At 38.7% G+C, this 26,817-nt stretch overlaps 1 protein-coding gene and 1 long non-coding RNA gene across 8 annotated transcripts; one reads left to right on the top strand and one right to left on the bottom strand.

Annotated features, from left to right (window-relative positions):
* Positions 1-8,379: 8,379 nt before the first annotated feature.
* On the bottom strand, positions 8,380-22,457 carry EMB1793 (LYR family of Fe/S cluster biogenesis protein). 7 transcript variants are annotated; one of them, XM_010249692.3, is made up of 3 exons: positions 20,669-22,457; positions 19,949-20,069; positions 8,380-9,094 (listed from the first exon to the last, which is right to left on the bottom strand). In XM_010249692.3, the coding sequence occupies exon 3, from the start codon at positions 9,069-9,071 to the stop codon at positions 8,601-8,603; it is 471 nt and encodes a 156-aa protein (XP_010247994.1). In that variant the 5' UTR covers positions 9,072-9,094; positions 19,949-20,069; positions 20,669-22,457; the 3' UTR covers positions 8,380-8,600. The 7 variants fall into 7 exon arrangements, with proteins under 7 accessions (XP_010247994.1, XP_010247982.1, XP_088746858.1 ...); XM_010249680.3 differs by having other exon boundaries at positions 8,380-9,173; positions 20,669-22,454; XM_088890732.1 differs by lacking the exon at positions 19,949-20,069 and having other exon boundaries at positions 8,380-9,173; positions 20,669-21,330; positions 21,504-22,454.
* LOC148790635 (uncharacterized) lies at positions 9,461-15,017 on the top strand. The gene is made up of 2 exons (XR_016077862.1): positions 9,461-12,310; positions 12,547-15,017. It is a non-coding gene; the product is annotated as an uncharacterized LOC148790635 (long non-coding RNA).
* Positions 22,458-26,817: the final 4,360 nt, after the last annotated feature.

The raw sequence follows: 26,817 nt of genomic DNA, 5'->3' as shown, positions 1-26,817 counted from the left end.
CATCAAAGGAGGGTTTAATGAAAAAACCAACGCCCTAGACAAAAAACGAGGGTTAGAGCTTACCTGGTGACCGGAGTGATTGCCGATGCTAGAGATGGGGGTGGAGATCCAAGCTCAGGCAGAGAACGAGGGTCCAATTTGAGCTTCAGGGGGGTGGGAATATGGGAAAAGCTTGTAGAATTGCGGACTAAGGCCCTTATGAATGAGTTTTGTAGCTAATGGGTAGGGTTAACGTCCGTCCATTTAGCGTTGCACGTGGAAACACCCCATCGTGTGCGACTAGACAGGTATCAGTCGCACGCCGTGTGGGGCGAGGCACGGTGGGGAGGTGATGTGAACTCTACATATGCATAGCTTAACAAACTAATAATGCAAATCTCATTAATGATCATATAAAAGGTTACAAATTTTAATAAATAATAGTGTTATGTGTAGTATAAAACTTACATTATCCTAAGAAATCAGCCATCCCAAAAAATGTCCCTTAAATGATAGTTGAGATTATAGAAGCAAAAACATTTAAGTCCGACTTCGATCATGACACACTTCATGTGCGCACCGTTTGCGCAACATGAGGATGCGCCACGCATCTTTGAAATATGTGTGTGCTTGAAACGTGCAAGATGGATTAAACGACATTAGCTCCTCATACATTATGCTCCTCTCTCGCCAGATTGCTCTCATTTACCACACCAAATTGAACCCACCCTTTTCACTCTCACTCTCTCCAACCGACGGCGACCAGTAACCATCACTAGTGACTAGCGGCCGAAGAAAAACTCCAGGTATTCATTATTTTCATTCTTTTTCTTTCCCAGAAATTTGATAACCTATATATTATGAGAATGTAATGGTGAAATATGATTATTAGTTTAATTACTCATCTAACATAGATCCAATCCATTTTATGAGAATGCAAGTGCGGTTCCAATAATCCCTATCACACCAATAAAAAAAATCACGAAGACAACAAATAAATGCAAGTGTTGGGCTTAGAGAATCACCTATTTGGTTCAATTAAGATTTGGAATAAGATTTCTGATTGTTGTTGTTTGGTTCATTTGGAGTTTGAATTGAGTTTTTCAAGTGAAATCAAATATACCATATGGCCATTAAAACCTATTATACCCTTTATTATTTTTACAATCATAAAAATAAAAACCAAAGAGAAATCAAGGCCTGCTTATGGATTTGTAGATTGAAAAAGATATGAAGTCATCCGCCTTGGATTGTCTATATTTGGAGTCGTTTTTGCTTTTAAAGTTAGTCCAATGCAACCCACCATCAATCAAGTACCTTTAGTATGGAAATTCAAAATTTTCACATATTTTATAAAAACTAATTGCAATTGAAGACTAAATCAAAAGAAAGCAAGGCTTCTCCAAAACAACAACTCATGTTGGTCTGCGGTGATAGTGTAGCAACAATGACCCTTATGCATTGCAGGAAGAAGTCAAATGAAAAAGGGTGGATTTATGTACCTTATGTATTATAGGGACCATGAAGAATTAATTGAGAGCATCCCAACCCACCTCCCCTTATTCTTTGTATCCCCCCCCTGAAATTCTTTGTTGATACTTTAATCTCACACAAAATTTCTGTTTAACATCATTGTTTTAGCTTCTAGAACAATCTTCCAATTGTTGGGGCCTCACAACAACCACTCACAGTATAAAATCACAAGGTATTTCAAATAGCAACTACGAGAAATTTCTCTCCCTTCAACTGGGAATTACATTCCTTATTTAGAAAATCATATTTTCAATGATCATTCTTGAACCTTAAACTGAATCAGATCTGAACCAAAAGAAGTAGGGGAGAATTATACATGATACGGAGAAGTAGTATCTCCCAACGGAGGTGTTCACGCCCAAGGAAGGATAAAAAAACTGCTCCCACTGAAGATGGCGTAGTGCAGGATGGAGCAGAATCAGCAGTGTTATTCTCCAAGAACTCTGTCATTCGCAAGAATCAGCAGGATGGTACATGAGCACAGCTTCCTTTCAATCATTTCTCAAAGAATTGATGTCAAGATCCAATCTTGACTTCTCCCACAACAGGAGATCGAACTGGCAAACAGGGCGGCAAGAACAAGGAGGCGGCAAGAGAGTATTCGCAGGGTGCATAATTCTCTCTTCTTGATTTCAGCACTAAAGAAAATCTGATGTTGTGTGTCTTTTGATGCCGCCCCCTCCTTTTATTAACCTAAAAGATCAGCTCCCAATCCAATTAGGATTTGGATAAGACTTCTCTTTAGGTGATAGGGATAAACCCTTATCTTATCTGCAGATTATATTAGCTTTCTCCTATTCTCATTAGGAGGCTTCTAGATCTGAATATGATTCAGATCTAAACTCTCTGAGTGGATAGGATTAAGACCCTATCCTATCTACTAATCCATCTCAGAATTCGCCCCTTTTATTAACTAAATAAATAGCTCAGTTCGAAATGGGCTTTGGGCCCATTAAGCTTATGTGCTCACTTATCCTTCCTAACTGCTGCCCAGTTGGGCTTCCTTGTATGGCGTGGGACCCAAGCATTGATCTACACATCAGCCACATGGGTTCGGCCCAGCCTTTGTTACAAGGCCTGACTGAATACACTGTTAAAGACAGTGCACCCCCTGAAACCCATCGAATGGGCTCTATAGGCCCAACACTTACCCTAAGTGGTCCCTGGGCCAAGCCACCTTGTAACACCCAGGGACTGTGGGCAGATGCAAGATTAGCCCATCAGGGTATTATCCTCAATGGTCTTACACTTAACCTCTCAGCCCATAATGATCACACACTGCCCGATAAGAGATGACCTCTCCCTCGGCTGCAAGGAACAGTGTTGCACTCTCTACTTATATGGACCCCGGGAATTAAAACCTTTTTGCAAACATTTGAGAAACCATAATATATATACTTTTATATCTCATATAAAATATACTTTGCAAAACAAATCTCAACGGTTGAAATCGGCTGCCGGTAGTCTTGGTTTCCATCAGTGAGAGTGCATCCTTGATCATTACCTTTGCCCAACAAAGGGGCTGATCCTGTCACTATGATCACCCACTCAGATGAATTCTCGGACTATCCCAACATACCTAGATTTTGACCCTCGTTAAGGATCTCACTGATTGGTATATCAAAGACAGCCCAATCCGACACCTAGTGCAGTTTCATAATCGAGTCTAGGGGTCGGGTGTAACTTTCCAGTTTTGCCCATCAATCTCCAAGGTCCAGGGTAATACTGGAAATCTGATCCAGTTCAAATATTCAATTAATCCTACATTGTATGTGCCTAGGGTCTCACCCTGGCAGCTGAGACAGGCCACCCCAACCGACTTGGTGGCACCACAGTGTTAGCCTTATCAGGATAGGTCTCCCCAGACCGACCCACTGGCTGTGAACATTCTAAACTAACACAAGTCTCATTAAGTGTCCAGTTTAAGGATATTACACAGAAACATACCAAGGGAACATGAATCAAATATGCACTTTTATTCATTTACAATAAACTCATAAAGTACATCATTCTGATTGAAGCTAAGGGCATACAAAATTGTCTAACAGTGGTAGGGCTAGGAGTGGTGGTCTCCTTGAAGGATGAAAGAAGGCTAGGAATAAGGATAGGCTAAGAACTTCTATCGACAGAGTCATGTGTTCGTTATGATTCATGCATCCTTTAGTAGGGAGAGATCCTGAGGTTCCAAAAGGAAGGAAACAAGAAAGTCATATTCCCATTTGGAAAGGGAATCTTTAATTCGATGTCAGTTGTCAAGGGGACACTTCTAGGGGTTCGCCACATGTTTTATGAGATCTCTCCAAAACAAAGTTTCCTTTCATTTGATGATTATCATAATATACATGTGATATTTCCTTTTGTAGGTCTCTTGGGCTGACATGATGCAAATGATGTCAATACTGGTTTGATGTGTCCAACTTAATCCTGTTGGACATCTTGCCGCAAGTGTTTTTTTGGCTAACCATTATTCTTTTGTTCATCGCTAGCCTGCAATGACTTTAAGCTCATTGCAAATCTGTGATGATTTTGAACTCATTGCAAGTTCGTGCGGAGTTGTGAATTCATCGTGGGTGTTTCTATAGTATTGGTTTAGTGCCTTCATTGTCATTGTTGTGATGGTGAACAACATGTACTTACACTTACGTCTACGGAAAATGCGAAACTTGTTCTTTACTATGAAAGAAAACTGAAAAATAATGCAAGTATCTCGTGACTTGCAGCCCAAACCAACCTTTAACCCTTATACACCCCTTCTCTCTTTCCTCTCAACCCGAAGAACAAAAATAAGAGAAAAAAACCTAGTATCACACCAAAAGCGCTATGTATTTTTCTCTTACACTTTCTTTCTAAAAAAACTTTAACCCTACGTACAAAAAAAAGTTTTTATACATAAAACCTCTTTAACTTAAAGAGGAACCATAGCAACCGATAGATTAAAATTAATCAACTGTAAAAATAAGGCACGATCTCAACACCAATCTCCCTATGTATTATTGCTATTATCTTGCTTCTTTTAGCTACTCTTGACATCCTCTATGGATTGATCTCTTTTGCCTATACCGTCGTAATTCTAATTACCCCACCTTACTATTGTTTGTACGGTCAATTGGTCGTACAACATTTATCATTCAATGTTAGAACTTAGTGGTTGAAACATTATTGTTAGTATAAAGTTGTATTCTGCAACTTTGAATGAAGTTCATGTGATTGGACAGAGCAAGGCAAATAGGCAATCGTACTCCCAAATTTTTTTAATACAAAGAAACCCAGCAGAACCAGACATAAAGAAATGTCGTGGTTAAACTACGAAGAATTTTAAAGGGCATAATAGGACTTTTCAAATATTAAAGACATCATTTAATGCCACATGCTAACGTTTATCGACAAACGAAATGTTTAAGTCCAATGGGATTAGCTCACAAACTATAAAACGCAGATATGCTTAAATAAATTTTTGAAAACTCATGATATGTTCAAGTCTTTTACCCTTTTTTTTTTATTTATAGACAGGGGAAGTGCGCCTCAAAAGGTTTTGATGTTTCATCCTCCATAAAAGGTTGGGAGAAAGGCGTTTATGGACCAAGTTAAACCATCAATGATAGATACATCAAACTCCGGATTGCTTGCGTTGAAAGCTAAACTAATTTTCCCTCGTGTCCAACGGAATAGCGCTACGTAGAGATGCAACTTGGGCGGGTTGGGTTGGATTGATGGTCAACCAAGGCCAACCTAAGATATACAAACTTTAAGCTCGAGTGTGGCCCGATCCTAGGACAAGCCCGAGTTTATCAATTCAGGCCCAACCTAAGCTTAACCAAAGATGGGTTGGGCCTGGATTGATAAATTCGAGTTTGTCCTCAAGCGTAACACAACTCAAGTTAGGCTTAGGCTCAGATTGGGTTAGGTTGGGCCAGCTTGGGTGGATTGTTTGAACTTGAAAGACAAAAAGCCAAGAAAGACTAGTGTCTCTCTAACCTCCAATTTAAATAATTATTGGAAAATGGGGCCACTAAAACTTGGAAGAGAAGCTATGAGGCGTGTTTGAAGACACTGTCTTTAGAACGTTATTTGCCCCCACTCAGTTTCACTAAGTTTGTTGTTGGATTACAGGCAAATCCATTCCCAGGATACAACAGAGCTTTTGGGGCGAGAATCTACAACCAGCAAAGTTGAAGAGTCTCCGAAGAAACTTTTTGTGATACTGTAGCAAACCAGAGAGAGAGAGAGATTTTCGAAAAATGTTGTGTGAAAAGCCTGATTCATACTCCTTAAATAGTTTCTAAAGAGTTATGAAGAAAATGTAGGTACTGTTTCAAAAAAAGGCACCTTGAACAATCACAATTTCAAACATTGTGACTGTTTAAAAGGTAGTTAACGGTCATTACTGTTAACTTTGAATTGTGCCTCTTGATCACATCTGATCAAATCGTAGATGTTGATCACATCAATAGTTAGCATCGCACCAAAAGGCCAAAGTTGCCCTTCGCAAGCCACGCGGGTGCAAGTGAAGTGCGCCTCATTGCGCCGCACACACACGCGCGCATTGCGCAGTAGCAAGTCTCCATACTCTCTTTTACTATTTCTAAGGAGTGTAAATCAGCTCCTATTAAAAAACTCAAAACAAAACTTATATTTTTCTATTGTGGGACAAATTCAAAATTGGTTTTAATAAGAAAAAAGTTATATTTTAAAACAAGTGTGCCGGTGTAATTTCTCATGTAATTGACCAATCAAACCTATTGGATTTAATCTCATTAGAGATTAAAATACAACAACAATAAATAAAAAGACAAACCTCATACTTTTCTTATAAGCTTTTTATCAATTCCATGGTATCTAAGAACTCTGCCCCTACTTGAAAACACCTATGGGATTTCACCATCCAGTAAAAACAGATAAAAGGTTCAGAACTAAGCCTTATAATCTCCAACAAATAACAAAACAAAGAACTTAAGCCATGCATTTTCTAAAGCAAGGCAGTAAAAAGAAGAGGGATATTAAGAACACAAAAGACCAGTTTGTCATCAAAATGGTATATGGTATTTGGCTTTTTCTTTCAAATAAATCATATAGCAGCAGCAAAAGAAAAGATAAAATAAAACAGTAGTTCTTAAAAGTTCAACATAAAACTACCAAAGAATAGCATGGAAGAAATGAGTTCGGCTTCAGTCAGGGCAAAGCCCATTCGAGCAGCCTTTAATGCTATGCATTGAGAATATCTCCATACATGTGTGCTTTATTTTATTGAAAGATATTCTCAATGCAAGGTTACAAAAAGCTGTTAAAATGGTGTGAGCACAGGTTTGCCCTGATAGAAGCCAATCTCGGAAGAAATGATGTGGAAGATTTTTTGAGCATTTTAAGACCTGTATGGTCAGGTGACTCAGTGAGGACTGGGATATCACTACTTGAAGGGGCAAAGATAACATACCAACTCTTCCTTAAGGTGGTCAAAACCTAAGAGAACTCCCCTTCTTCCAAACTGTATTTGAAAACAACAGTAAAGAAAAAGACGTACCTCTCAATTGAGGAGTTGATCATCTTATGTTTATCACCAATCCTATGTCAGATTATAAAACCATACCGACAACATGATTACTAACCATACCAGCTCAGCTAAAGCAATTAAGAGAAAATGAGCCATAACCATACCAAAGGCTGACTTTGAAAAGATTTATCAATTAGATGAGTAGGGCATTTAATTTTTTTCTCCATATTGGTTCAGAGAATGATACATAATCAGAAACAATAAGCTTAAAACATCTTCATTAGGTTCAAGACATGATTTGATAAAAGACAAGTCAAATGTTTTTAAGTAAGGGATTTGATCTAAAATATGAATCATTTATTTCAGAGAATTGGTTCTTCAGATCGATCACAAAATTGATTATAGGTTCATTGGTTAGTCAACAGTACATATGGTGCTTCATGCTTGGAGATTTAATGAGCACAGTCTTCGTAACGAGCCCTCTCAATGTCCAAACAAGTCAAACTATCAGAAACATTAACAGATAATACAGCTTAATCAAGATTATAGAGAACTTTTATTTAATCGATTACAGATGATAATCAAGCACTAAGATGAGTTTATCTTGTCCTTGGTGAACCATCACGCTCTTTCCTCTCAAATCAATGTAAATATCAGATTTTTTTTTGGTAAAATGTAAATATCAGATATGCAATGCAAAAGGTTGGATCTACAAAAAAGTTGAATTGAATGAATAAATTAAGGTGTTGAATAAATAAGCACTTATTGATTGTATCTCAAACACTATGATATTGATGCCTTTGGAATTTGGATGTCCGCAATGTTTTTCTTAAGATTCTTGGCTACTCAATATCGTGATGATGATGATGAGGATCCATGCCTTATCCCAACTACATGGGGTTGGCTACATGAATCCCGTCTCGCCAATTCATTCTATTTAAAGTTATATCCACTATTAAATTATTAGTGCTTAAATAATTTTTTACTATTTTTACCCATGCCCTTTTTGGTCTACCCCCAAGCTTTTCTAGACCCTTCAATGTGTAATATCACTTTTTTCTAAATGGCACAGTTGGTAGTCTTCTATGCCCATGCCCAAACCATCTTAGTCTATTCCTAGGTTCCTATGGATAACATGATTCCTAATCCCATATTCCCATCCTTTGTAGTTTTCCACACATCCATTTTAGCATTCACATCATGGCTTCTCAAGATAAATAAATAAATAAATCTACTGTATTGTTTAGTTCCCAAATCCAGCCAATAACCTCCCCTCAATTTAACATCCACTAACAAAACATTGATTCCTAGAAACACCTATGAATTGTTCAAACAAGATTAGTTTTCTTGAATTATTTCTCTTCCAAACGATGATAAAGTGGAGGAAAAAAACAAAGAAAAAAAATAGTCATTACTTATCCCCCATAACAAATAAAAAACAAATTTACAGAGAAAAGAAATGCATGATTTACATTAATCTAAACCCTTGTTTCTTAAAAAAAAAAAAAAAAAAAACTTGTTTCATTATATCTAGAAAACAAAGGGAAATGGAAAACATCATCTCTTACATAGATTGGGACAACATACAGGTCTACCAATATCATCGATGATCTCCATTTCTTTGATCTTGTGTTATCTGTTGTTTTTGCTTCTCAACAAGCTTGTCAATGGCAGCCTGAACGGCATCTCGTCCACCAATGAGTAATCTGGTGATGACCTCCGGGTCCCTCTCTAATCGAGCCTCTTCAAATTCTTGTCGAGCATTCTCTCTAAGGATATCTCGCCACAAAACGCCTCGCGAGTCCGGCCATACGAAGAAACGGGTGGCCCTGAGAATGTCTCTGTAGAGGCTGAGAGCCTCTCGGCGGGTGCTAGTGAGGCGTTGTCTTGCCAAAAGCTCATCTTCGTCGTCATCATAACTCTTTTCTTTCTTCACTACGTGTCTCTCCAATAGCTCTTCTACTGTGTCTGGGCCGTTGTGTAGAAGTTGTCGATGAAATACAATGCCGCTTCTCAAGCAACGATTAACAGAGATTCCCATAAGAGAACATTTCTCCAATCCAATTGCCATTTTCTTTCACTTCTTTTATTTATCTGAATTCAATAAAGCGATAGTAACCAGAGTCAACCAGTCCACTTAATTTCACCTCGCGCAATGGATATATCAATTCCCCTATTCAATTCAATTCAATTAGACTAATGGATATCTAATTCAAATTCAATTGAATTCAATTAAGAAAAGACCCGCTTTTGGATATTCTAGTATGTGCTTACTTATTTTGGATATTTTGGTTTAAGCATGCCAAAGCTATTCATAAGATTCTTGAAAATTTTTGTGAAGGTGTGTATATGTATGTGCACATGTATGTATACTAGATAACTATTCATTAGTTCTAAATATCTTGTGGGTGGCATTTATGCCATCAAAGGGCCTGTTTGATGCAGTCCATAATCCTGATCCAAGAAATAGAATCATATGGATAAGTTAGACTAAAAAGGTTTAGAAGATTGACTTTAGAAAGAATAAGGAATTCAATAAGGCAATAGAAGGGAAGTGATTCCGGAGATTTGTTACTTAAACAACAAGATGACATTTATAAATATGGGTGAGGCAGATGGCTAAATGAATAGGATAACATAATCATGTCCTAATGTACTACTTGGATTTTATCTTGCTGGATACGAGTGATTGCAAATAGAGAAGTAGAAGGGAGGGAAAGGTTGAGTTCGCAATTAACTCTCGCAGACAATTAACAGGGTATAAATAAATATCTCAATGTAAAGTAAAATTACAAGCTTGCCCTTATGTGGGCATATATGCACTTTGATAGTCCCCCTCAAGCTGAGCATAGCTATTTCATACTCAGCTTGTCCAATACTTGTAAGTTTGTTTTTTACCATGTCTTTTCTAAATATTGATTCTCACAAATTCAAATATGGTGATTCCTTCTGATGTTTCTAGATGAAATAAGTGTAACAATGCATGTACTAACTAATCACACTTGGTGCATAGGCAATGATAAAGTAATCATCCTATAAGCCTCTGAAATATTCCTTGTCCTTTTTTATTTTTCCCATAAGTAAAATAGAGCAAATTAATTAAGAAGAGAAATCACAAAAGATACAACTGCTGAAGGAGATGCCTGACGTGCAACCTTTCCTTAGCAGCAAACCCAAAATTACAATTGAACCTGTTGTGAGAGCTGTTTACTTTTATTTTACAGTTGTTGGTAGCATGCTGTCAGCCTGAGATGCTGTCAGCATGTGCCTTCTATTTTCTTCTTATTTGTTTGTTAGTAGAGAGTTGCCAGGGGCATAATTGTATTTTCCTCTTATTCTTTACATTAAGTCAAAGTCAAATATAAATGTTAAGCTGGGATGGGCCAGCAATAGTTTTTTGTTTTCCCAATCAAATCTCCCGTCTCTTCTCCTCTCTCTTCTCTTCTCTTCTCTCTCGTTTCTCTCTATCCAGGAAGATTACATGGTATCAGAGCCAGGTTCTGGGCGGTAAAGAATCTCCTTTCTTTCTCTCGTGATCTCTTGGACGTGTGGAGGACAAAGAAACCTAATCAGACTGATCAGGCTTCAGGCTACTAGCCACTGTTTTCTTTGGGGTCCCCCTTGGTCGTAACACCAAGGAAGCCCTGGTAGAAGAAGGGCAATGCTGTAAACACCCTTCTTCCCCTTGTTCGATGCAGTGAGAGTTTGTTTCTGGGTTTTCTGGGTTTGCACCTTGGAACAGATGCTGGACAGTTCGATGCAGTGAGAATAAGTTTCTGGGTTTGCACCTTGACAGGGGTATGTATTCCTTTTTTTTCCTCTGTGGCCAATGCAGTGAAGCCTTGGTTTTTTGATTTACACCTTCGTACAAGTGTTAGACAGGAGTAAAGTTTTTTTTTTAGACAGGAGTATGTGCTGTAGTTGAACTGTAACTGATTTCTGGGCTTTTCTAATGCCCTGAACCTGAACTGAACTGATTTCTGGGCTGTAGTCCTAATGTTCTAATGGCCGAACCTGAACTGAACTGATTTCTGGGCTATAGTTCTAATGCTCTAATGGCCGAATCATTACTGAACTGATTACTGGTTGCTGTAGTGGAATTAGCCTACTTGCTGGACTGATTTCAACAGTGTTTTTTTCCCTCATTCCAGAAGTAGAATTCTTGGGGGTTTAGCATTCTGATTGTGTAGGATCAGTCCTGGGGTTACACCAACCCCATGCCAATTACCCCTCTAAATGGCCTCAACTACCTGGAGTGGGCTAAAAGTGTGAAACTTTATGTAACAGCAACGGGAAAAGCTGGACATATAAATGGAAGGGTGAAAGAACCAAGTGTGAGACAGCTGAACATGATAGGTGAGACCAAGAAAACAGTATGGTGATGTCTTGGTTCCTTGCAGCCATGGAACCCGATGTGAAAAAGAACTTTATGTGGGTAGACACCGCTAGTGAGATTTGGGAACATGCCAGAACCACCTATTCTGAGCAAAGGCATTATGCCAAGATTTACCAGTTGCAAGCTGAATCCTCAACCTGTAAGCAGGGGAACCATAGTTTATCTGCCTATTATTCAGCCCTTACTTCAGTGTGGAAGGAATTGGATTACTATCAGACTATAGAATGGAAACATGATGGTGATGCTAAGGCCTATAAGAAACTGGTTTCTCAGAAGCGTGTTTTTGCATTCTTGTTGGGACTCAACCCCACTTACGAACCCTTGAGAGTTCAGATCTTAGGAAGTAAAGAGTTGCCTTCGGTTCAACAGGTGTATGCTCTTGTTCAATTTGAGGAAAGTAGGTAGAGTGTGATGGTTACAATTGAGGGGAAGCAACAAGTAGCATTGGCTGCAATGGGTAATAACAATATGGGCAAGAAAAGTGACTCCAAGAAGGCTGATGATAAAGATAAGTTGTTTTGTACCCACTGTTGGCGCTCGAGACATACTCGTGACACATGTTGGGAGATTCACAGAAAGCCCAAGTGGGCAGTGAAGAACCAAGAACAGGGTAAAATGCGAGGTTAGAAGAAGCAGAATATAACACATAATGCAGCACATGTGGCAACCAAGGATACTCAGTTTGTTGGTACTACACGGGAACACTTGATTGGTTCTGACCCCAAGGAAGATATCATGAATTCCTTCAGAGACCACTTGGAGTCATATGGTAGGGCTTTGCGACAGATGGATAATTCAGTTACTGGTACTCCTACCTCATTCACGTCTACATCAAGTAATGCGGCCTCTGCGTTCCATGTTACCACTACCATTGACTCCCCTTGGGTCATCAGGGGCCTCTAACCACATGACCGGTAAGTCAAACTTGTTTCAAACTTATAACCTTTTGTCAGGAAGGGATAAAGTGAGGCTTGGAGATGGATCATTCTCCTCCATTGCAAGCCAAGGATCAATATCCCTTCCCCATGGCCTTAACCTGAATTGTGTATTGCATGTCCCTCAACTTCCTATAAATTTGCTTTCAATCAATAGCATTACAAATTCTTTAAACTGTAGTATAACCTTTTTTCCTGGCTCATGTGTTGTTCAGGATCTAACTTCTGGGAGGACGATTGGTAGAGGGAGTCTAGTGAATGGTCCCTACATTCTCGACAACAAAGCTGGTCTCTCGGTGTCGTCCTCAGAATCATATATTTAGTCAAATAAGAGTCAAATTTTTTAGTGGCATAGTCGGTTAGGTCATGTTTCATTTGAAATAGTAAAGTCTTTGTTTCCAGTTTTATTTAAGTCATGTTCAGTGTCAGATTTCCAGTGTCAAATGCGTCAATTGAGCAAATAATGTAGAAAACAACTTTTCATTCAAGTAATAAAAGATCTAGTTTTCCTTTTCATATTGTGTATTCTGATGTATGGGGGGCTACTATTATAATCTCTTATGGAGGATATAAGTACTTTATCACATTGATTGATTACTTCTCCCGCTATACATGGGTATTTCCCATGCATAGCAGAGATGAAGTTCCAAAGATTGTGAAAGACTTCCAGAGGATGGTATTTACGCAGTTCCATGTTGAAATACAGATCTTTCAATCAGATAATGCAAATGAATACTTTCATGGTGAGCTCAATGAGTTCTTTGCCTCCCATGATCTATTCATAGGAGCTCTTGCGCAAAAACACCACAACAAAATGGTGTGGCAGAAAGAAAGAACAAACACCTCCTTAAGGTAGCTCGAGGGATGATGTTACACATGAATGTCCCAAAAAGGTTTTGGTTGGATGTTATACTTGCAGCTGCTTATGTCATCAACCGCATGCCCTCCAAAGTACTAAACTATATGGCCCCTCATCAGTTGTTGTTCCCCTAGTCTCCTTTATTTTCCATTCCCATGAGAGTATTTGGTTGTCGTGCCTTTGTCCATGATTTGTCTTCGTCTCATGGTAAGTTAGACCCTCGGTCCATTCCTTGTATCTTTCTAGGGTATCCCTCCTGTCAAAAAGGGTACCAATGCTTTGATCCCATCAGTCATAAGTCTTTTGTCTCTACGGATGTGTCTTTTTTTGAGTTTGAACCGTTCTTCCCCGCTTCTCCTTAGGGGTAGAGTAGTGTGGAAGAGGAGAAGCAAGTTTAGGTCCGCCAAGTCTCTCTTCCTTCTATTCTGGACCTTGCCCCCTTTCGTGTCTTCCAACGTACACGCCGTAGAGATCAACAATGTGACAGAGATGTGAAACTACCATACATTGAGCAACCAACACCATCAGACTCTCAGAAGGTAAGTCCAAACCCTGTTGCACCTATTGATACCCCTGCACCTACTGTGGATGACCTTAACATTCCTATTGCTCAAAGAAAGGGAGTCCGGTCAAGTACTACCAAACACCCCATTACCCAGTATGTCTCCTATGATCACATTTCCCCCTCATACCGAGCCTTCCTATATGCAGTTGATTGCATCCCTATACCCAGAAATGTTGTAGAGGCCTTAAAATTCCTTGAATTGACAGATGCTATGAAGGAGGAGATTAATGCCCTCCATAAAATTCTTGGGAATTGGTGGATCTTCCAAGGGGGAAAGACCCCGTGGGGTGTAAGTGGGTGTTTATAGTTAAACATAGAGCGAATGAGACAGTTGAAAGGTACAAAAGCAAGATTAGTAGCCAAGGGGTACACTCAAGTGTACGAGGTTGACTATGATGAGAGATTTGCTCCAGTAGCTAAGATGAACTCAATTCGAGTTCTTCTATCATTAGCTGCTAACCTTGATTGGGAATTGCATCAACTGGACATAAAGAATGCCTTTCTAAATGGTGACCTAGAGGAGGAGGTGTACATGGTTCAACCCCTTGGATTCTATGCCAAGGGAAGTCTCTTTATGGTTTAAAACAATCTCCTAGGGCTTGGTTCAGTAAGTTTCATATGGCAGTTCAGCAAGTAGGGTTCAAGCAATGTCCGTTCGATCACACTCTCTTTGTGAAAAGATGTTGGGAACAAGTTGTTGTATTGATAGTGTATGTGGATGATATCATCATTACAGGAAATTGGAGTTCAGAAATACAAAAGTTGAAACAATTCCTTGCATATAAATTTGAAGTAAAAGATCTAGGTCCTCTAAAGTATTTTCTTGGAATTGAATTTGCCCGCTCAAAAAAGGGCATCTTCATTTCTCAAAGAAAGTACACCCTTGATCTGTTACAAGACACGGGCAAGTTAGGTGCAAGGCTAGCAGATACTCCTATGGATGTTGATCATAAATTGGGTGACTATGATGGTGAACCTCTGAAAGATGTGAAACAGTTCTAAAGGTTAGTGGGAAAGTTGATTTATTTGTCCATGACCCATCCAGACATTGCCTATTCAGTTGGGGTCCTGAGCCAATTCATGCACTCTCCTAAGAAACCACACATGGATGCAGCAAAGAGAGTCATTTACTTAAAAAAGTATTCAGGGACAAGTCAAATATTCAATAAACATAATCACCTAAAGGTGGAAGTCTTTATAGATGCTGATTGGGCAGGTGTTGTGGATGATAGAAAGTCGGCAAGTGGGTATTGCACATTCGCGGGAGGAAATCTAGTGACCTGGAAAAGCAAGAAACAAAGTGTGGTAGCAAGGTCAAGTGCTGAAGCGGAATATAGAGCTATGGCACATGGGGTGGCTGAAGTTCTTTGGCTAAAGAACCTTCTAGGGGAGCTTGGAGTTGCTGTTCATAATCCTATGTCTCTTTACTGTGACAACAAGGCAGCCATAAACATCGCCAATAATCTTGTCCTACATGAGAGGACCAAGCACATTGAAGTGGACAAACACTTCATAAGGGAAAAATTGGAAAAAAGTGAAATCTGCATCCCTTATGTCAATTCCAATGAACAACTTGCTGATATCCTCACAAAAAGACTTTCATACTCTCAGCACAATGAGTTATGTGACAAGCTGGGCATGATAGACATATTCAACCCAACTTGAGGGGGAGTGTTGTGAGAGTTGTTTATTTTTATTTTACAGTTGTTGGTAGCATGCTGTCAGCCTGATATGCTGTTAGCATGTGCCTTTTATTTTCTTCTTATTTGTTTGTTAGTAGGGAGTTGCTAGGGAAATAATTGTATTTTCCTCTTATTCTTTACATTAAGTCAATATAAATGTTATGCTGGGATGGGCCAGCAATAGTTTTTTGTTTTCCCAATCAAATCTCCCTCTCTCTCGTCTCTTCTCCTCTCCTCTCCTCTTCTCTCTCGTTCCTCTCTATCCAGGAAGATTACAAAACCCAACACAATTGGTCCCTAATCACCACTTGTTCGCTAGAGCATCTTCCATTCCATTAACCAACCTTCTTTCCCATTGGATTCTCAATGCTATCTCACTAGATATCCAATTAAGCCTCTGAAATTTTCCTTTGTCCTCAAGGAGCTATCCTTGATCCACACTCAGCTAATGGTTTAAGCTAATTAGAGTATCAAGAAGTTTAACTCCCAATTTCCCAATTTCCTTCAAGAGGTTTAATACTTTAATAAACTTGCACTATGATATTAAAAAAAAAATCCAATTTTCCTAGTTCCTTTATCTCAATTTTTTTTATCAATTCCTTTCTATCATTTTTTTTTGATAATTGAAAAATGATTTATTAACAATATATAAGAAAAGTTACAAGCACCCCAAGGAGAGGCACGAGGTGTGACCTCCCTTGAAAGTAAACCAACAATGCACTAGAAACAAAGCATTACAATGTTTACTTAGATGTTCTCAATACCCCTTGTTTATCAAAATAATCAGCCAAAGCATTTGCTGACCTGCTTCCCCAATGTGAGCTAACAATCATGTTACTTGTTAACCAGCTTGCCTTCTTTAGGAAACCATTGTAGCACCAAATCACTGAGCCTGGGTCCGTTAACCAGCCCATAACAATCTTATAATCTCCTTAGGTTAGAAGATGCTCTACCTCCTAGAGAGATATAACCCTTTTTCCAAGCCGCTAGTTTTTGTTTTCAAAGTTTTCAAGGATTGGATTAGGTTAGCCACTAGAGAAAGCCCAACATAAGATAGAGGCCAAGAGGCGGCATGACAACTTAAACATTCTGCCATAGACTCAATAACCCTTCATCAAAGTTTATCCCTACCATGCTGCTCTTCTCCAGGTTTGTCTTCAGGTTTGAGTCAAAGTAATTAAACAAATCTTTAAGATTCCTCACTTTTTTAGCCCTCCCCCCCCTAAAAATAATATCATCAGAAAATTGGAGATGAGTCATTGGGACTCTATTCCTTCCTATTCTCCAACCTCTTATTGTCTCTTCCCTATCTACCTTTGAGAGTAGCCTATTGAAAACATCTACTACAAGGATAAAGAAAGGGGGGGGGGGGGATGGGGTCTCCCTGCCTTAATCCTCTAGAGGTTGGAAATAAGTCCTTAACCACACCATTTACCAACACTGAAAAGTGAGTGAAACTAATGCAACTCTTCACTCAATTGCACCACCTATCACCAAAGCCACAATTCCTTGGGACCTCAATTAGTAAAACTCCAATCCACCAAGTCATAAGCCTTCTCAAGGTCTAATTTACAAAAAAAACACCTTGTTAGCCTAACCTCCTCATTTCCTCCACACATTCATTGGCTATTAGTATTTGATCAACTATTTGTCTCCCTTGCACAAAGGCCCCTTGAGTTTAGCTTATTAAAGGAGGTAATATTGCTTTTAGCCTCAAAGAAAAACCTTAGCCAAGAATTTGTAGGTACTTGTTATCAGACTAATCGGTTTGAAATCCTAGGGTGACTTGCATATATCTTTTTAGGAGTTAGGGCCAAGAAGGTGGCATTGACTCCCCAACTCACTTGATGTCTATTGACAAACTCCCTAAAGACCCCAACTAAGTCTTCTTTCACCACATCCCAACAATCCTGATAAAAAGCCATGATAAAACCATTCAGGCCAAGAGCTTTTGATCTACCATTAGGAACATTGCCTATCTAATCTCCTCTTCCTCAAAATCCCTTTCCAACCAATTCACACTCTCCTCACTTAACCTTGGCCAATCGAATCCTTCCATCCCGGACCTATTATTCAAAGGCCTCATCAACAAAGACTTGAAAATGATCCACAAATCTCCCTACTATTTCTTCCTGATTTGTAATCTCTTCACCATCAACTTCCAATTTTGCCATAAAGTTCTTCCTCTTACTTTCATTAGCTAAGACATGAAAGTACTTAGTACTCCCATCTCCTTCCTTTATCCATTTATGCCTAGCCTTTTGTTTCCAAGTGATCTCTTCTCTCAAAAGAGCATCTTCCAAATCTTTCTTGAGTTTTCTTCTCAATGCTCTTTCCCTTCTCATCCAAAGTCCCTTGTGGTTCTTTAATATTGAGCTCCTCAATTTGGGATAGCAATGAAGCCTTTTCAAATCTAAAAGAGCAAGGTTCGAATCCTAAGAGTTCTTGGCCTAGCTGGATAGGGCAATGATTAGAGGTTGCTCTAGGAAAAGCCCTAGCCACCAAATCCCTCTAATGGTTATTTCACCCTTCATTGAAGAGAAATCTATCTAGTTTAGAGCAAAGAAGGTTTTCCTAAAAATTGGGCCATGTGTAACTAGCTTCCAACAATGAGATCTCTTTCAACCAACAAGTATTAATGATATCATTGAATTTTCTCATGATCGTTGTGACCACACCTCAAGGGTTATTGGACTCATTGCAAAATTTGATGACATTAAATTCTCCTCCTAGACACCAAGGACCATCCCATAACCCATTGATTCCATACAATTCCTCCTACAATTTGTTCCTCTCTCTATAATTATTTGGTCCATACGTATTAGTTAAGACCCAAGTAAAACCATCGTCCAAGTTTTTCAATTTGAATGACATAGAAAACCTTCCTATGAGTTACTCTATTGATTCCACCACATCCTCTCTCCACATAGCAACTAAACCTCTAGAGGCTCCCCAAGAAGGAGCCCGAGTCCAATTCACTCCCCTAGATTTCCACACACTTCTCACCCATCTCTTGTCTAACTCTGCAACTTAGCTTCCTGCAATAAAATTATGCTAGGTCTCTCTCTCTCTCTCTCTCCTTAGGAGGTCCTTAACCACCCTTCTTTTCCTTGCACTCCCAAGCCTCTCACATTCTAGCTAATAATCTTCGTCTAGCCACACACTAGCTGTAGGTCCCTCTTTAAGCTTGAGGCTTCCTTAACATGGAACCTTCCTCCTCTTTCCTTTGCCATTGAACTCAATGTCTCCCTCAATATCAGAAATTAATTTTTCCACCTTTGATCTCTTCTTCTTTTTGCATTTCATTTTTTGTTCCTTCACATTAATCGACTCTCCTTCACCTGCCAATTCTTCTATAACCTAAGAGATTATAGGTTGTCATGTCCTAGGCTTCCTAGCTGGAGTTTTCTCCTCTCCCCCACACTAGTCTTGTAAGGTGACTCTAATTCCTCTTCCTTCTTCTTATACTCCTCCAATAAGGCACAAATTTGGTTCCATAATCCTTCCAACTCCTCTTGCTTCTTCTTTAGGATCAAACCCATCTCACATTCTCACTACTCATAGCTCCTAATTCACACCTCCCTTCCTGCTCTGGTCTATTCAACTGGGATGTTAGAATATTTGTTACAAGCACAATACACACATCAACAGCCAAAACGAAAAGGACAAAGTTACCTGCTTGAGTGGGAGTCGAGGGACCTATCTTCGGATCAAGGGTTTCAAAGGTCAAGTTCCAGTCTAAACCCATTTCCTATTCCTGAGTCTATTGTGGAAGGCTAGAGGTATCTCTATTGATCTCTTAATTATTGTACGGTCGTTCATAGCTACGGCGTCCTCCCCAACTTCCTTAATGCCTTCTACTGCTTCCTTAGAAAAGAGAAGCTCAATTTGATGATTGTCCGCTTCCAGGAGACTCATTGAACGAGTTAAATCTACACTCCCCAGGCTTACAATATCTTCTGAATCAATAACACTTGTACCTTCTTCGCCTGAGACTGAATCCTTCTATGCTGCCTCTAAGTCACTTTGCCTGATACATCTAGGGTTTTGTCTATCTGGTGAGATTCGAGCGGCAAGTTTCCAAGGAACCCACAAATTAACTTCTTGAGAATTTTTTAGCTACAAAATCTCAACATAATTAATACACATGAGGCTATGATTACAATATCATCCACATACACTAACACAACTGCCAAAGAAGATCTCTTTCTCTTGATAAGGAGTTTATGATCAACAATTTGATTGAAAATAATCAATCCTTGACTACATCCCTGAACTGATCAAACAAGGCTCTTGGAGATTGTGTTATCCCACAAGTTGACATCTTGAGATGACACACATTGCCATCATCTCCTAGACTGTTGAAACCGAAAGGAGGCAACATATACATCTCCTCTTGCAAGTTACAAATCTCTACTTAAGAATGTATTTTTCCATCCAACTAACACAATGATAGATCATACACAACTTTTAAGGAGGAAAGTGAAAGGAGGAGGAGGAAGATAACGTACCTAGTGTGCGTCAGGTACCTCAGACCCCAATTTTGGAGTATGTGGTTGTTAGACACGCGAGTGATGATGTTAATGGAGGACCGAAAGTGTGAGATCTTCCAAACGGTAAAAAAACTTGTACCTGAAAAAACGGAAATAACTATAGTATCCTTTTCCCTTTCTCAATGTCTTCCTTCTTCTCTTGCACAACCTTCCTACCCTCCCTTCTTTGCAAGATTTTACTTCATAAGTCTCCCATACGCACCAAGTTTGAAGTATATATTAAACTCTTCCTCTATTCAGATAAGAATCCAAATTTACTGGCAAGTCAATTTGAGTGCTAATACATTAAAATTGTTTTGAGACCTTAATGATTCTTCTAAGAAATAACAGATAAAGAATGCTTTCCTTGAGACAATGACACAAAGTGTTTTCTACTCCATAGCATGTTGAGAATGAGAATACAGTGTTTTCCAATCATTTACATTGCTAGAGATTAGGGCAAAATAACAGAGATTCGAATTCAAAACAAATAAAGGATTTGGGGCAAAACGAAAAACAAAAAACCAACGTATAACCAACCTGGACGCAGATCCAACTTCAAACTTGTGAAAACCCAACATTAAAAAAAAAAAAATGGTCGATCGAAACAGAGTATACGAACAAAACAAAAACCAAAGAGGATTGCTGGACCGAAAAAACGACAGAAGAAAAAAAAAACGAAATGAAAAAGTACCTTACCTGTTTATCGGTCAAGGAGAAGTTGCCGCCGCTAGTTGGAGAAGAGGAGAAGAGAAGCTCGATTAGCCAGGTTGAATCGCAGAACAAAAACAAATTATGGTTGATATATCGTAACGATAAAAAAAAATAAAAAAAGGAAAAAGAGGATTGATCGTTAAACGAAATGAGAAGAAACCTGTTATATAAAAAAAAGGTAAAATACAAAAACCTCCCTTGAAGTTTTTGACAATCACAAAAACCTTTCCTATAATTTTACTTTAACAAAAACCTCCCTTTATTTTTATAAAAATCAATAAAAACCTCTCTTCCGTCGATGATCAAAACGGAAAACGTTAAACCCATGATAGTTTTTTTAAAATACCTATTTTACCCCTTTAAGAGTTATTGCACACCTATTTTGACTAAAATGCCCTTTGCCCCCTCTTATTATCGTAGTTTCATATTTTATGCAATCTAAAGATGAGCATAACGAGGAAGAATTATCAAAATCTTTCACTTCCCGGAATATTTTGTACATCTTTCGGCGATGATTATTCACCGGACGATGACCGTGCTTCATCCTGTTGGTCGATGATTCTTCACCGGACGACGGCCATGCTTTATCCGATTGGTCAATTTCTTCACTGGAGCGATTGGCGGCATTCGATTTCGATATACAAGTGCTGCATAGATGTGGAGAAAAATGAAGCCCGTGACATACAACTCCAGTGACAACTACGGGAATGGTGCGAATATTGGTAATACCAATACCGACCTTTTCCCGTTACTTTTGAGTTTAGGGGAAGGAATCGTCATGAACCTGGGACCTGATTTGGAAGAAGGAACAATTTCATACTATGCATACTTCCTGCATCGAAAGAGCTTTTAACGATTCCTTGACTTGACCCAAACCACCCAAACACTTCACTGCAACTTTTGTGCCATTTCCGGGAGTCCCTTCAAAAATCGATCCAAATCCTCCTTCCCCAAGCTTTTTACAAAAATTCTCTGTTGCATCTTTGAGATCTTGATAAGAGAATCTCCTGGGTTGGGCAATTCTGGTACTTGATGTAAGTCATCCTCCTCATATTTCCCCTCCTCATTTTTTTTTTCTATAAAGAATAATCAAGATACAAACTGCAGAGCTGCAAGACTAGATCCTAATATTATTGCAGTCTGGCTTGTTTTCTTTTCAAGAAGAAGGGATGGGGCAGAAGAAACATTTGGTATTTGCACCTTAATGAATGCAGACATATTATACTTATATTTGTTCTTATCATTGTTCATCAATGAAAAAAGTTTGGTTGGCAAAAAGCAACTACTTGCGGAAGCATTGGTATGATGCAAAAACAAAACAACCTTGCAAGAACAGTAGTTATTCAAGCATGCCTGCCTACAATTCTCCAAACTCGTTCCAGTTGTGTTTGCATCACTGATGAAAAAGATTAAGTAAGTAACATCCTTTAACTCTTGAAAATTGTGATTTTCAGAAGCTTCACAAGAAATGGAGTAATTTTGGAGCAACCGAGATCCGGTTGCCTATCACTTAATTGCCTAAAATAGCTATGGTTGCTACCAGTTCCTCCAAGACAACTGCACTGCCCAATTGAGCAAATACCGTAATCCCACAAACAGTTGGGTAGCTACACTCTCCATCAGATAAATCTTTTGTCAGAAGATCGCCCACTTCTGTCCACCCTGAGGTCGAGTTCCACACGTAAACTCTCAGATACCCATCTGACCCGAATTTAATGTACTGTATCAAGGTTGTTGGTTTCACAGGAATTGTATCATCAGGCTGGCATGGCTCGGCAGACAATATGTAGAGAGAGATTTCCATTCAGGAATCTAACATGGCTCGGTCCTGCATTTAGAGCAAGAGCAAACAAACCATTACTAGGACACATGTAGGACACTTGTAGACCAGTTCGAAGAGCAAACAAGCCATTACTAGGACACCTGTAGACCAGTTCGAAGAGCAAACAAGCCATTACTAGGACACCTGTAGACCAGTTCGAAGAGCAAACAAACCAGACAGCTTCATTGCTAGTAACGAAAAGTGATAGGACACTTGTAGACCAGTTCGAAGATGAGATGCTGGCTATGAGCCTCTACCCTTCTACTACCAAACGGCTCCATTGTTTCTGTCGAAGAGCACGAGATTTTCTGTCTTCGTCATGTTTAAGCCCACGATAGAGTTGCCTGTGGATGGTTTCCATCATAGGTATTTTGAAAAAATATCACTGATTTAACGTTTTTTATCTTGACGGAAGGAGGTTTTTGTTGATTTTTTTTAAGTAAAAGGGAGATTTTTGTTAAAATAAAACTATAGAGAAGGTTTTTATGATTATCAAAAATTTTAAGGGAGGTTTTTATATTTTACGCTAAAAAAAGAATGAATTTCTTAAACTCTTAACTAATTAATTGTTTGAAAATTGATTAATACTTCTCTTACGTTAAGGTTACGTTATAAACCATTCAAATGTACACCCTTATAATTTAAAAAAATACCTAATTTACCCTTATTATAACTTCCAACCCTATTGGAACTCAACCCTCTACTGCACCTCTCCACAGATTGCATTTCTCCCTCATTACAGTCGTCTGCTCTAGTTTGTCCGTCAGACAAACATCAACTCCATCGTCGGACGATTTAGCATTGACACAGGTAAACTCATGCTATTTTTGGAGAAGGCCTCCGTTGAAAGGCAACTCCACGCCATCGTTAGCAGCGACGACGACATAACACTGTTAACTGGGATGCTTTCCGCCAAGCTGCCGTTAATACATTAGAGCGGCGCTTGGTCTACATCCCCTCCTTCAACATGTATCATGGTGTTCCTGGTCTTTATGACTATGGCCCACCTGGTTGTGCTGTTAAGTCCAACGTCCTCACCTTCTAGCATTAGGCAAGCTCAAGATTCTGTCCTGATATATTTTGGGTGTTTTCCTTCTTCAATTGTGTTTTCTATGATCGATTTGTTTGTTTTTTTTCTTTTTTTTCTTTTCGGTAAGTCGTTATTTAATGGGGCCGGTGAGACGGAGAACACTCACCTGGTTCTTTTCGGCCTTTGCAGTGCTGACAACCTTCAAAGGTTTTTGGACTATTTGCTGGATTTGGTGTACTATTTTTGGATTCTAGCTTCGGTGCTCTTTTTTTTTTTAATTTTCCCCTATTTTCATACAAGTTACACTTAATTTGGGTTTTTCTTAGAATTCGATGTTTGGGTTTTGAGGCCTGGTTTAAAGTTTGGGAATGTTGCTGAATCTTTACCACTTAACTATTTAAGGAAATAATTTGAATGGTAGGAGGGTTAATTTCCTTTCTCGCCATTTTGTTATGGTTAGACATAGACAAGCTATTTTGTGGGAGGGATTAATTCTTAATGAGGATTAATTGATTTCTGTGGGTATAATCAGAGGAAATGTTGATGGGAAACGATTCAGGATGAGTCCAAAATTCTTTTTCTCTATTTTATTTTGAAAATTTGAAGAAGAATAAAGGGTAAAATAGTATTTTTTGTCTTTTTGTTAACGGGTGCTAACGGTAAGGAAAGTATTAGTCAATTGTCAAAAACAATAGGAGTAGTGTTAGTCAATTTTTAAACAGTAAGGATACACTTAGTCAATTAGTTAAACCATAAGGGTAGTTTAAAAAATTTATCCAAAAAAGGTAAAATACAAAAGCCTCCCCAAAAGTTTCTAACAATCATAAGAACCTCCACTATAGTTTCACTTTAATAAAACCTCCCCTGATTTTTTAAAGAATTCAACAAAAACCTCCCTTTCGTCACTAACCTAGATGGAAAACCATTAAAATTACAAGAGTGCCGCTGATTAATCATTAGGGCATCATTAAAATATTTCAAAATACTGGAATTGCCCTTGCTTCCCCTTCCTCTTGTTGCAGAACAAGGGAATGATAAGAAATCCTTCCCCCAATCTCCCCTCACTGGTTTTTGTCCTTGATTTCTTCTTTCTCCACCTCTCTTCTCCGTCCCCATTGTCCGTCCTCTCTTCCATCAAGCCAAAGCAACCAAAAGGCACAATTCATCTTCTTCACAGCGGTAGTGAACAAAGTTTCGGCAACTAGCAACGACAACCTCATCAAAGCTCTCTCTTTCTCTCCGCTCTTCTCTTCCCTCTCCTATTTTTTTTGTTTATTTCTCTCTTCCTTTCTTTATCTTCTTCCCAATCTTTTGTTTCTTCTTCTTCTTTATGTTTTCCCTTCCTTTGTTTCTTTTGACCACCGCTGCAAATCTCAGTAGTGGTGGTTTGCTTTCTCCTCATAAGCATTCTTCTTCCCACGAGCTGTTCCAATCCTCATCAGCTCTACAAGGAAGAGATTGCATTTGGCATCTCTCCAATTAGTTTCTCGTCCTCCTCAACTAAAGATACAAAAAAAATGTAGCAACTGCTAGAATGTTTTGTAATTTCTCCTCTTAGAACGTCCAAAATCAATCCCAACCCATTGTTCTTGACAATTAACATTTTGCTTTTGGAATGTTTGGAAAGGTTCAACAGGGCTGCCATGGCATTCTCTTGTATTGATGGACTAGTCGTGGATAGAAGCTTTAATAAACTGGGGATTGCGTTGCATCTGTCAAGCAAGACATGTTGAATATGCTTGATTTTACAAGTAACTGAATCTCATAAGCGACCTTCTTCCTCTCTTCACCCGTCCCTTTTGCAAGCCATCAGCTAAAAACTTGGCAAGCATTTTCATGGCTTCTACACTCGCCAGACTGCCAACAAAAATCGTTCTTGTAATGCCATGACTCCTACCACCTGTTTAAGCCACTGGTATTCGATTGTTGGAACAAAATGAACTACTGAATAAGCTTCTTTAAAACTCAATTAGGAACCAATGTTTTGAAAATTTTACAATTCCAGTATGTTGAAATATTTTAATGATGCCCTAACGATTAATCAGGGGCATTTTTGTAATTTAATGGTTTTCTGTCTGAATTAGTGACGGAAGGGAGGTTTTTGTCAAATTCTTTAAATATATTTTTATTAAAGTGAAATTATAGAGGAGGTTTTTATGATTGTTAGAAACTTCAGGGGAGGTTTTTGTATTTTACCCAAAAAAATGAGAAGAAACCTTACCTGGTTATCAGCTATAGACGAGAATAGAAGCTCGATAAGAGAAACTAGCTTTTTACATTCGAAGGGAAAATTTCTTAAAGTACCCTAAGTTTTACGAAATTAACTAATTTTATCCCTATTGTGTCTTAAATATCCTTAAATTTTATGACAATCGACTATATCCTCCTTATTATTAGTGTCAGTTAATGAAAAGATGGAAAAAAACTATTTTGTTCATCATTATTCTGTAAATTTTCAAAATAAAACATTTGAATGAACTTATTGTTAACAGAAATGCAAGCACCAAACCTACTGCACCATACCCCTAACAATCAACTCTTCAATTTCTTTTTAGTTTTGTGCTTGTTTTGGAGGCATTCTTGTGATGAGATGCATCTAGGAAGACTGCTGTAGTTGCCATATTGCCTCAAATGACCTCACTATCGGGTTTGAACTAGCATAACATTAAGATATTATCTTTCACAATCTCTTTTTTTTTCTAGGCTCTAAGCTCAAGCATGCATGCCCAACCTTTCCCAATGAAGAAGATACACTGCTATTTTGAGGTGGCATTTGATAAATCTGAAATCTGAAATCTGAAAAGTTAAAAAGATATTAAAAGTGTTTGGAATCTGAAAAGAGACAATTGTTTTTTGACTTTTTAGACGCTTTGAATAAAGAAGGTTGTTTGTGTTGGATCAAACCTTTAGCATCTGATGAGGGGTAATTTGGTTCTTCAAATCACATTGCGACACGTGGCCTTCAAGGCAACACCTCGACGCTGACTAGACAAACCAGCTTGACAAGTTAGTCCCAAGCACCTCGTCTAGGCCAACCTCCACCTCGGTTGAGCCAAACTGATAGGTTTCCTAATTAATAGTGACCTGCCAATTAGGGAAAACTAACACATTTGAGTTCAAATAAAAGGGAGACAATAAACCACACTGATGCTTGGCTGAAATTTATTTTGGAGCTTATTGATTTATAGTTTGAAAAAAGAATGATATAGTGCAAACTCGACCACAAAAGGGTATTATTGGGTTTTTAAAAAATTATGTGTCACGTGGTGTCACATTGTGATA

This window comes from Nelumbo nucifera, chromosome 6 (assembly GCF_055504915.1).
Source record: "Nelumbo nucifera cultivar China Antique chromosome 6, China Antique-T2T, whole genome shotgun sequence".
Lineage (NCBI taxonomy): Eukaryota > Viridiplantae > Streptophyta > Magnoliopsida > Proteales > Nelumbonaceae > Nelumbo > Nelumbo nucifera.
This window is presented reverse-complemented; position numbering and strand designations above follow the sequence as displayed.

Coding starts and splice junctions, on each gene's coding strand:
- EMB1793 (XM_088890733.1), bottom strand. CDS start 9,071: ATGGCAATTGGATTGGAGAAATGTTCTCTTATGGGAATCTCTGTTAAT.